The sequence below is a fragment of the Macaca nemestrina genome, chromosome 10 (genome assembly GCF_043159975.1).
Source record: "Macaca nemestrina isolate mMacNem1 chromosome 10, mMacNem.hap1, whole genome shotgun sequence".
In the NCBI taxonomy this organism is placed as follows: Eukaryota; Metazoa; Chordata; class Mammalia; order Primates; family Cercopithecidae; genus Macaca; species Macaca nemestrina.
The window spans coordinates 127,411,328-127,423,759 of record NC_092134.1 but is presented as its reverse complement, the minus strand read 5'-3'; the positions used below and the strand labels follow the sequence as shown (position 1 = coordinate 127,423,759).

At 45.2% G+C, this 12,432-nt stretch overlaps 1 protein-coding gene across 1 annotated transcript in view; it reads right to left on the bottom strand.

The window, feature by feature from the left end:
• The window catches only part of LOC105481910 (phospholipase B domain containing 1), a 67,719-nt gene extending 60,022 nt beyond the window's left edge, over window positions 1–7,697 (bottom strand). The window contains exon 1 of the mRNA XM_011741703.3: window positions 7,061–7,697. Coding sequence (XP_011740005.1) covers window positions 7,061–7,175 — 115 coding nt within the window. The 5' untranslated portion in view covers window positions 7,176–7,697. The remainder of the gene's footprint in view (window positions 1–7,060) is intronic.
• Between the last annotated feature and the right edge of the window lie 4,735 nt (window positions 7,698–12,432).

The window sequence follows — 12,432 nt, the reverse complement described above, 5'->3', positions numbered from 1 at the left end:
GGCAAGTGAGAGGACGTGAGGTGGGCCACAGGATCAGCAAGTGTGAGACACACTAGATAAGTAGAAAGGGACACAGCTTTAAAAACTAGCTTCAAAACAACAATCCACGAATGAGGAAAAATGCTGGAGATTTGCTTAGATCTGGAATGATCCCTTTCCTTCATCCTGTTGAAACATACCCGTTCGTCACTGGCAGCTGAAATCAGAGTTCTTGCCAAAAGCCCTGTCAGCAGAAAGTCAACTTTGCCTCATTCTGGTTCTCTACTCTTAGCTCAGTCCTCATCTAGATTACTTATTAGTTATGTATTTGTGTCTGCTTGGTCCCAAAAATTTGATTACAAGCTCCTTGCGAATGAGAGGTGCAGTCTCACATTTCATTGCATCCACTCCCTTAGGCCTAGCACAATGCTCTATGGATTACGTGGCCACCTGGATCCCAAACTTTCCTGTTTTTGAGACAGTTTTGCTCTCGTTGCCCAGGCTGGAGTGCAATGGCACGGTCTCGGCTGATGCGACCTCCGCATCCCAGGTTCAAGCGATTCTCCTGCCTCAGACTCCCGAGTAGCTGGGATTACAGGCATGTGCCACCATGCCCGGGTAATTTTGTATTTTTAGTACAGATGGGGCTTCTCCACGTTGGTCAGGCTGGTCTCGAACTCCCGACCTAAGGTGATCTGCCTGCCTTGACCTCCCAAAGTGCTGGGATTACAGGTGTGAGCCACCATGCCCGGCCTGGATCCCAAACTTTCACACTGTCTGGGAAGGTCACACCTGGTGACAGATTTTATCAAGTTATATAAACTTGATAGTATAGTCATTCTTGATTTCTAATTATGAATTAGAACTTTGGTGTCTTAGGTTTGAAAATGACCTCAAAGAGAATAACACCGGTGTGAATAACTTGACACTCCCTTATGCTGAAATTATTACTGCCTATGCAAGGCAGATGGACAAATTTCAGAACCAGCCCATCTCTTTCAGTGAAGTGCTCATCCTGTTTTCAACTCTCTCAATCAAGAGACTTACACAATTTTCTCTAGGAAGACTGTAACATGGCCAGGTGTGGTTGCTCATGCCTGTAATCCCAGCACTTTGGAGGCCAAGGCAGGCTGATCACCTGAGGTCAGGAGTTTGAGACCAACCTGCTTAACATGGTGAAACCCCGTCTCTACTTAAAAATACAAAAATTAGCTGGGTGCGGTGGCACACGCTTGTAATCCCAGTTACCTGGGAGGCTGAGGTAGGAGGATCGCTTGAACCCAGGAGATGGAGTTCACAGTGAGTTGAGATCACACCATTGCACTCCAGCCTGGGTAACAGAGTGAGACTCCCTCTCAAAAAAAAAAAAAAAAAAAAAACCTGTAACATATGTTATCTGTGTAGACAGTGTTTCAAGTTTTAAGCTAAAATTTCCCCATAAATTCACTACCTCTATTTCATTTTTTACCATATTAAGTAAATTCCTGTTTTGTTTTGCAGTAGTGCAAAGAAGCTACATAATAACATTATTAATACATTTTCTAGTCACATTTTCAAGCTGGATGTTCAAAAGATTGTAACATGGAAGTTGTATAAACTAGAACCCACTCCAGTTTTTAAAAAGGCAAAACCTAAATGCATAAAAATTATTTAAAATGCTGAAGAAAATAAATCCCTTGGGTTTCATTCCATGAAGGGTATCACCACCTCTTTTGTTTTGCTATCTCCATAGTTAATGTCTTATAATTTGAAATCTAACAAAAGCAAAAGATAACAAGTGACAATGTAAAATTCATGTCTAAGGAAGTATGAAAGCAAAAATTTATTTTCTGCATGTCAGAACACTCAAGAAAAAGTTCATATGTTTCATAGTATATATATGTATATTATAAAAAGAAACCACCAGAATTTTTTTTTTTTTTTTGACACAGAGTCTTGCTGTTGCCTAAGCAGGAATGCAGTGGCGCGATCTCGGCTCACTGCAAGCTCCGCCTCCCGGGTTTACGCCATTCTTCTGCCTCAGCCTCCCGAGTAGCTGGGACTACAGGCGCCCGCCACCACGCCCGGCTAATTTTTTGCATTTTTAGTAGAGACGGGCTTTCACCATGTTAGCCGGGATGGTCTCGATCTCCTGACCTCGTGATCTGCCTGCCTCGGTCTCCCAAAGTGCTGGGATTACAAGCGTGAGCCACCGTGCCCGGCCCGAAAATTTTTTTTTAAAAATTGTTTTACTTCAATGAAACACTGAAGGAAGATCCTTTTAAATTTTCCTCAAAAGAAAGATTTTTAGCTTTGCTTCCAAATTTATGTTTTCAGAAGGACGAGGAAACAAAGTTTAATAATAAAGACAACTGGGCAGTTGCCTCAGACTTTGTTCTGGAACTTATCTTGTGTACATTATGCAAACAAGTTGATAAAGGGAGAGCACGAGAAAATGTTCAAGTTGGCACTGGGCACGATGACTCACATCTGTAATCCCAGCACTTCGGGAGACCAAGGCAGGCGAATCACTTGAGGCCCGGAGTTCAAGACCAACCTGGGCAACATGGTAAAACCTCGTCTCTACAAAAAATACAAAAATCAACCAGGCATGGTGGTGCATGCCTCCATCCCAGTTACTCGGGAGGTTGAGCCACGAGAATCACTTGAACCTGGGAGATGGAGGTTGCAGTGAGCCAAGATGGTGCCTTTGCACTCTAGCCTAGGCGACAGAGCAAGACATTGTCTCAAAAAAAAAAAAAAAATTACTTCAAAGCACGTAGATTATCATCTTCAATCTTGCCTGCCTTATCAAGACATGATAACTTTTTAGAGAAAAGCAACTTCAGTGGCCACTCAATTATATAACACTTACTGCATGTCAGGCACACTGTTTCTCACAACCACCCCATGAGATAGACACTTACAATACCCATCTTCCAGATGAGGAAACCGAAGGACATATAGAGACAATAACTGACTAAAGGTCACATGGCAAGTGTTGGAGCCAGGATTCAAACACAGGCATTAGGGTTCCAAAGGATTTCCTCTTTCCGGAATTCTGTTACCTCTCTAATACTATACTTCCAAGAATGAAAAGCTTCCGTGTGAAGAATGAATATACTGAGCAACTGTGAGGCCTTATGTCAAGTGAATTGGGAAGTAAGAATGTCCTCAGAGACCAGGTACAGTGGCTGTTGCCTGAACCCCAGGGCTTTGGGAAATGAACCTGTGGGAGGATCACTTGCGAGCAAGAGTTTGAAGCCAGCCTGGGTAACATAGTGAGACTCTGTCTCTACAAATAATTTTTTTTTTTTTTTGAATTAGCCAAATGTAGTGGTGTGCACCTGTAGTCCCATCTACTCTGAGGCTGCAACGAGCTATGATCGTACCACTGCACTCCAGCCTGGGTGACAGAGCAAGGCCCTATCTCCAAATAAATGAATGAATAAATAAATAAGAATGTCTGCAGAGTTAAAGGATCAACTGAAACTGAACCCAATCATAGGTCTGCCAAATCACCTTGGAGACTGAATGTTTCAGGATGTTAAACTTTTTGACAACAAGATGAAGGTATTAACTGTTATGCTCAAGTGGACACTGGTAAGCCATGGCAATGTGGAAAAGGCAGTGTCCCAACATCAGGGGCCAGCAATGCCAGGCAAGCACGGTGCAGTGGAGGGGCACTCTCTCGGCTGACTCAAGTATATGATGTATATGATGCTTACCAGGAGACAGACAAATCAGGCCTCCAGCCTGACAATCTCATGTTATCTACTCCCATGTGGTTTGATTACAGTGAGAAAGTGCCTAGAGTAGACCTCACAAATATCCAGTCTGCCTGACAGTTATATTTCTAACTAAAAATTAACACTAAGTCTGATGAATAGACTTGGGTGTGTATTGGGATGAATCAGCTTCCTTACTTCTGATCAGATATGGAGCACTAGAAAGACTGAATTTCTGGAGTCTAGCCCTGCAAGACTGAGGGCCAGATTGTGAACCAGTTTTACCAATATACATATCATCTTCCGAGTCTCTCAGCAGCCAACCCTAAGTAAGAATGTCTGCAGAGTTAAAGGATCAACTGAAACTGACTCCAGTCATAGGTCTGCCAAATCACTTTATGGAGACTGAATGACTTTCAAGATGTTAAACTTTTTCAGAACCAGGTAAAGGTATCACTTATTTCTCTAGTGACCACCTGACTTCTCCATACATACCACTTAGAAAAAATTATATAAGGACCTTCTAAAATCAATGATGGGGCTTTTGGTCTGGAAAGATAAAGGTAACACCGTATGTCTGAAATCATAGCTTGAAAGATTTGGCTAGAATGACTGTGCAATTATTTGTCAACTTCTGGAATAATAAAACTATGAAGTAACCTTTACAAATTGAAGAATATGCAAGAATTAACTAAAAGTGGCCGGGCATGGTAGCTCACACCTGTAATCCCAGCACTTTGGGAAGCTGAGGTGGGCAGATCACTTGAGGCCAGGAGTTCGAGACTAGTCTGGCCAATCTGTTGAAATCCCGTCTCTACAAAAAATATAAAAATTAGCCGGGCATGGTGGTGTGTGCCTGTAATCCCAGCTACTTGGGAGGCTGAGTCAGGAGAATTGCTTGAACCAGAGAGGCGGAGGTTGCAGTGAGCCGAGATCATGCCACTGTACCCAGCCTGGGGGGAAAATAAAAATAATTTTAAAAATAGTAAAAACATAAAAATAAAAGTAAAATTAAAAATTGAAGAAGTTGTTTTTGGATACATAGATGCATGTTAGTGGATATAAAATTCATTCCAAGGGGATGGACATGCAGTCCCTTTAGTGTTTACTGAATTCCTACTAAATTCAGGGTACTGAGCTGGGTGCTTCAGAGAACACATGACAAGTGAGAGGTAGCAAGCCCCAGTTCTTTACTCTTCGGTTGTTCGCAGGCTAGTAGAAGGCAGAGACCCAAAAAGCCTCAAGGGAAAATAGATTAATGTGGGTAGGACAAAGGAAACAGATCTCGTCTGCTGAAATAGTGTGGCATCACCAGACATCCTTAACACCTATGTAAGTAAGAATCCCTTCCAGATTGCTGGGCATGGTGCTATCAGGATCACTTCACCTCAGAAATGTCCTTACTTTCTGCCTTGGCTCCAGAACCTCCAAGCATGGAGTCAGCTTCCTGTTGGAAGAACTGTTTCAGATGCAGTTTCTTACAAGGTGGTTACCTTCTTGAATAAACAGTGCTCCATCTTCAGAAATCCAACATCTCCATCTCACTCCTCAGGCTGCCCCCTCCACCTATAAAAACAATCTCAATCGTCCAAAAATAAAACAGAAAATGAAGGCCGGGCGGGGTGGATCACGCCTCTAATCCCAGCACTTCGGGAGGCCGAGACGGGCGGATCACGAGGTCAGGAGCTCGAGACCATCCTGGCTAACATGGTGAAACCCCGTCTCTACTAAAAATACAAAAAAAATTACCGGGTGTGTGGTGGGTGCTTGTAGTCCCAGCTATTTGGCAGGCTGAAGCAAGAGAATGGTGTGAACCCAGGAGGCGCAGCTTGCAGCCAGCCGAGATCGCGCCACTGCACTCAAGCCTGGGCGACAGAGCGAGACTCCGTCTCAAAAAAAACAAAAAACAAAACAAAACAAAAAAAACAAACAGAAAAGGAATATTTGGGACCCTCCAAAGCCACCCCCAGGTACATCTGAATGAGCTGTATCCCTAGACTAGAAGTAGGCACCAAGGCCACCGCCATAGTTTAGGCAAAGAATACAGAAAATCACCAGTCAGGAGCCTGTGGGTACATCTGATCCCACAGACTGACACAGACTGGAAACATTTAAGATCGAAGAGTGATAACTGCACAAGTTTCGGAAACGAAGGCACTCAATGATGGAAGGTGGTGTAACAAGAATCAGTACACATATTTAGAAAGGGGCATCCTCCCCAAGCCCCACCCTACTCTTGTACAAGGTCAGCACAGAAAAGGGGATTATGAAATAAAACAAAATTAATTCTCTCTTAGTATTACTTTAGAATTCTTTCAAGTCCCTTAGTTATAGTTCATAATCTTCGCTTCCTTAGAAATGGAAATCATAAATCCAAAGCTTTTTAATTTCATTTCATTTCATTTTTGCAAAGGATGTAGATTTGCATGAATACCTATAGAGATAAAACCTGTTTTTCCAAGAGGGAAGTAGTTAAGCAAAGCCCTCTGGCATCCCCTAGCTCTGTCTTATTTGCTGTGTTATCTTTATGCAAATTACTTCTGATCAATCTCAGTTTTCTCATCTGCAAAATGGGGAATATAATCCTATTTAGGATTATGATGAGACATATATTAAAAAACAAAACAAAACAAAAAAAACCCGGCCGGGCGCGGTGGCTCATGCCTGTAATCCCAGCACTTTGGGAGACTGAGGCAGTTCGAGACCAGCCTGTCCAACATGGTGAGACTTCGTCTTTACTAATAATGCACAAATTAGCTGGGCATGGTGGCAGACGCCTGTAATCTCAGCTACTCGGGAGGCTGAGGGAGGAGAATCTCTTGAACCCGGCAGGCGGAGGTTGCAGTGAGCCACTGCACTGCAGCCTCGCGGACAGAGCGCGACTCCGTCTCAACAACAACAAATCCAGAAGGCCCTTAAGCCCACTGCCTGGCACATATCAAACTGACAATCGTGCAATCGTGTGTTTAAGCCAAAGTCACTGTAAATTTTTAAAACACAAAACAAATGGCAAGCCGGAACCATATCTCCCTACAGTCTGGATAAATATATTTAGATGCCCATTGGCTGGAGTTTTTAGGACCAGCCCAGGCTCTGTGGGCCAAGAATCGGCGCAGGAGCAAACCAATTTGTTGGCCGAGAATTCGGGCCAAAACTTGTAAAGTTGGCAGACGCACTCTCCAAGCCCTTCTCAAGTGCCCTCGCTGCGCGGCCGCAGGGCTGGAGCGAGACGACCGGTCAGAGGCGCGTTTCTCGGCGTCCACCCAGGAACCAGACGCCCGCTGGACGTCAGCTCGGCCGGACGCGGGGCACTGGCGCGGACAGATTCCGAGGAGCCTCCCGGGCTCCCCTCGCCCAGGGCGCACTCCGCTCACCTGCCGGGTTCGGCGACTCCGCGGTGACCAACAACAGCGGCGGCAGCAGCAGCCGCAGCAGAAGCGGCAGCGGCGGTGGCAGCCCCGGGCACCCGCCCGGACCGCCGCGGGTCATCGCTCCACAGCCACAACCTTCCTCTGCGAGATCAGGCGGCCGCCGCGGCCCGCGGTTGCCGAAGTTGCGAGAGCGGCTCGTGGTCGACCCGGGGGCGCCGCCTCTCCGAGGTGGGGCGTCCTCAACTTTCCTGTTTCATGAGGCCTGCCTGCTCCGGGCTCTGAGGGGCGAGGACGCTTCACGTGGTGGCCTGGGGCCCACCCCGCCTGGGAAAGGCGGGTCCTTTCGGTCTGACCCTCTAGCAACCCGTGGGCCGGTCTGGGAAAGTTCCCCAGCTGCGCTTATGGGAAACGCAGAGGCTGCCTGCCGCTTTCCTTGGCAGTTTGCGGCCCAAGGCTTGGGCGAATCAGTTCACGTCAACAGCACTGCTAGCCTCTGCTTCTGTGGCCGACCTTTTATCTCCAGCAGCGGACCAGGCGCCCGGGGCCCGGGTGACATGCGTGCACTGCCTACACGCAGCTCGGATCCTCTGCTGTTTCTGGAGAGGCCTCCACGGGTCCATTTCCCTCAGCGATTAGCGTGCCCCTCCTTCCCAGGCTGTTTAACCTAAATCCATGTGCTGTAGCTCAGATTTTTTATCCTTTTTGCTTCCTCTTCGTTGGCTGGAGCCACCACCGGAGAGTGATTCAGAAGGGGCTGACACTAAACACACTCCTACGTTTCTGTGGAGTCCCCATTTCTGTGTGGGGTCAGTGAAAAGTGACATTGTGAAGTAGTCAAAAGTTATGCCTTGGGTGACATTGTGAAGTTGGCACAGGGTGCCCTAGGTGACATTGTGAAGTAGGCAAAAGGCATTTCATTCATTCAGTCAGCATTGGCTGGGCCCATCTTATGCTCCAGGTACCAGTGATATAAAGACAACTAAGAGCACGCCTCACCACAGACGAAAAGAACTAAGCCCGCCGGGCGCGGTGGCTCACACCTGTAATCCCAGCACTTTGGGAGGCCGAGACAGGCGGATCACGAGGTCAGGAGATCGAGACCATCCTGGCTAACACGGTGAAACCCCGTCTCTACTAAAAATACAAAAAATTAGCCGGGGGTGGTGTCGGGCGCCTGTAGTCCCAGCTACTCGGGAGGCTGAGGCAGGAGAATGGCGTGAACCCGGGAGGCGGAGCTTGCAGTGAGCCAAGATCGCCCTACTGCACTCAAGCCTGGGTGACAGAGCGAGACTCCTCTCAAAAAAAGACAAAACAAAACTAAGCCGTATAGATTAAAAAGTACACAGAAGTTGCCATTCTGCTGTATTAGAGCTATGTTTAAGGTGCAGTGGAAGAGGGGGAAGAAGGGAACAAGTCACCCCTCAGATGGGGGCTTCAGCACCCTACTCTTCCTCTTGGCCTTTCTTCTAAGCTTAACCTGGGTGTCAAGGAGAGATGAGAAGAGAGAATAAGAAGTACCTTTCATAATAGGGAAAATGCACTTGTAATTGTTAGAAAAGATAAAAAACCTAAAAGTACATCAAATCTCTGTGCAAATTGTGAAACACAAGTCACACTTTTGTGGTCGAGGTATCATGGCTCATGCCTGTAACCCCAGAACTTTGGGAGGCCAAGGTGGGAGGATCACTGGAGCCCAAAACTTCAAGACAAGCCTGGGCCAAATAGGGAGACTCCGTCTCATTTTTTTAAAAATTAAAATTAAAGTCCCAATTTTGTTTAATGACATTTACTGAATGAAGAAATTGAGGACATTGTAAAAGTTGCACATTTTCCTTCAAGTTAGAAGATTAAAATGAAGAAAAATTATGAAAATTTTGGTTGTGTTATGTTGGGAAGAGATCCACATTAGGCTATTCAAGGAAGTGGTGCCACCCCAAATATTTGAGTCATATTGACCTATACCACCCTCCCTCACCTTACTAACCCTTCTGATCCAAGGAGCCAAGTGTTCTGATGAAGTAAGGTGCATAGAAATGCCCAATGTGAACCTTGAGGCATTCATTCATCTATTATTTATCATCAAATATTCGTTGACTCCCATGTTCCAAGCATAGAGTAGTAAACAAAACAAAGTCCCTGCCCTCACAGAGCTTGCATTCCAGTAGGAGGGAGCAAATTATACCTATAAACACATTAATTGAATCAGGACTTCTCTATCTCAGCACTATTGACATTTTGGAGCAGACAACCCTTTGTTGTTGGGGGGTTGTCCTGGGCACCCCTTGGCCTTTACCTACTGGATGCTAGTAGCACCCCCATTGAAAATGTCTCCAGACGTTGTCAAATGCTTCCGTAGGGGAGCAGAATTGCCCCCTAGTTGAGAATCACTGAATTAAATGATGATACATCTTGCTTTCTTTAAATTGTGCCAGTCTTACGTATCTGGGAGGAAAATGAGCTGCAAAACTCACACATAGGAAAATAAATCTCGAGACCCCAAAATCACTAAGCCAAGAGAATAGTCAAGCTGGAAACTATGTCAGGCAAACAAACCTGCCTCTCATTTTATCCTGAAATAAGATAGCTACAAAGATAAGAAACTACACACCTCCCTCACAATTTGCCCACAAGGAAATTCCCTGTGGACCAAGGGCAGACAGAACTTAAAGTCATCCCTCTGAGGCTCACCAGAGACAAATGCATGTCTGACTGCTTCCTCTGCAGTATTGTTTACGTAAAAATGCAGACTCCCTGAGCCAGAGTAAACTGTGTATTCTTCGGAAGGCTGAGCAAGGACTCAAAAGAACGTAACATTTTGTCTCTTTTCTACTTCTAACATGGAAGACCCCACTTTGAGTTGTCTGGTGTTACCGGACTGAACCAGTGGACATCTTACACATATTGACTGATGTCTTATGTCTCCCTAAAATGTATAAAAGTAAGCTGTACCTCTACCACGTCAGGCACATGTTGTCAGGACTCCTGAGGCTGTAGCCCTGGTGTGTCCTTAACTTTGGCAAAATAAACTTTCTAAAATTGACTGAGACCTGTCTCAGATCTTTTGGGTTCACATACTAAAGCTGCAATGAGGAGGACCAAAGATGCTGGCTGCCAAATGTTCTCATCACTTCTATAATGGACTTGTGTGGTTTGGGGCTACTCAGCATCCATTATTCTACTCCTGTACCAACTTTTGGTGAGCCAAGGGTGGAGGTATTTCTACCAGGAGACACAGAAAGGAAGTTTTATTGAATTGGAATTTGAAAGTCCATTACTGAATTGCAATTGGTCTTTTTTGAGCTCCTCTTAAAACGTAAAAATATGTTTGAATGGGTAAGAATAGGATTGTAGTATTGGTAATTTTGCCTAACTATCAAAAAGAGTAGGAGCGTTGGGTGCAGTGGCTCACTCCTGTAGTCCCAGCACTTCAGGAGGCTGAGGTGGGCAGATCACTTGAGGTCAGGAGTTCGAGACTAGCCTGGCCAACAGGGTCTCTACTAAAAATACCAAAAGTTAGCTGGGTGTGGTGGCTCATGACTGTAATCCCAGCTACTTGAGAGGCTGACACAGGAGAATCAGTTGAACCCAGGAGGCAGAGGTTGCAGTGAGCTGAGATGGCACCACTGCACTCCAGCCAGGATGACAGAGAGACTCCATCTCAAAAAACCAAAACCAAAACAAAACGAAAGTACTAGGAGCATAACCTCACCTAGGAAGCACCACTGGAGACTCAGGCTCCTCATCTCAACGGGCAAAGAATCCCAGCAGCTGAGATACTGGCCCAAAGCAAAGGGAACACGGAAAAAAGGTGTGGAAGTCACATATAATTATCTATAGCCAGGTGACCAGTTGCAGAAACAAAGATGGTGGTCTCTGTTGGCCTCTATAGTTCTTTCCTTGCTGTAACATATATGTGGCAGATTGAAAATTTTACAGTTCCAGTTCCAGAATAAAATATGCAAAATGTAAATTTGTTTCTTTTCCAAAAAAGTGTAATTAACTTAGCATTCAAACACAACCACTGATGGTAATTTTGCTTATTTGTTTGTTTTGTTTTTTTGTAAGACAGGATCTCACTATGTTGCTCAGGCTTGTCTCAAACTCCTGGGCTCAAGTGATCCTCCCACCTCCGCCTTCAAAAGTGCTGGGATTACAGGTGTGAACCCAGCCAGTAAAAATTTTTAAATACCAAATTTAAAGTTACTCAATTTCATTTGGGCCAAATCCTTAGTGTCTTTTGCCTCCTTTATGTCCTTCCTCTTTTTCCTTAAGGATGACCTTAGCTTCGGGGGCTTATGTATTGACTTGGTACTAGATAAGGGACATTTACTCTGTGAGTGATGCTCTTGGCTTAGTGGCCTCCACTAAGATACAGCTTTTTTTCTCATTCGGTCTGCAGGAATTGCAGTGCATACGCATCTGCTGTTGGTATCTACAACTTTACCTTGACCTCAGATTTAGATTCCCAGATACTCTGTGTATTAGTTAATGGAATACTAGCTATAATGACAAATAAACTCCAAAAGTTCAATGGGTTAACGCAATGAAAGTTTATTGGTGGCTCGTATACCAGTCCAGTGTGGGTGTTCTTAATTAGTAAGTGGCTTTCCTCCACGCAGAAATTTAAGAACCCACCGATCTTTCATGTTGTGGCTCTATGATTCTCTAAGGCAGAAGTTCCCATGCTTTCTTGGTTGATACTACCCATAGAGTGTCACTAACACAGTTTTAGGGCTGCAGACCAAAAGAAATACCCATCAGTTCTTTTTACTAAGTAGTTAGGGCCACACAATGCAATAGTAGTCATTTGCTCAGTGTCCTACGGACGGTGCTACATTTCCCTCAAACATGTAAAGTATCCCAGAGAGCTCCATTGATCGATTATAGTGTATTCTTCTACCACTGTTCCCCATGAATATTTACTATATCCTCAGATACACTCTGTGCATTCGCTGTGGTTGCCAAACTGTGTGGAGGAACCATAACACTATGGAGTATTGTCTTGTGGCCATGGGAAGAGAAGAGAAAAGCACCCATCACCCCTGCTTCTTCTTTTTTTGGTTTCATTTGTATTTATATATTTATTTTTGGAGATGAGGTCTCACTCTGTTGCCCAGGCCGGAATGCAGTGGTGCTATCTCGGCTCACTGCAATCTCCAATTCCCGGGTTGAAGCAATTCTCCTAGTAGCTGAGTAGCTGGGAATACAGGCATGCACCACAATGCCTGGCTAATTTTTGTTTTTAGTAGAGATGAGGTTTTCTCATGTTGGCCAGGCTGGTCTCGAACTCCTGACCTCAGGTGATCCACCCACCTCGGCCTCTCAAAGTGCTGGGATTACAGGCATGAGCCACCATGCTTGGCTGCACCCCTGCT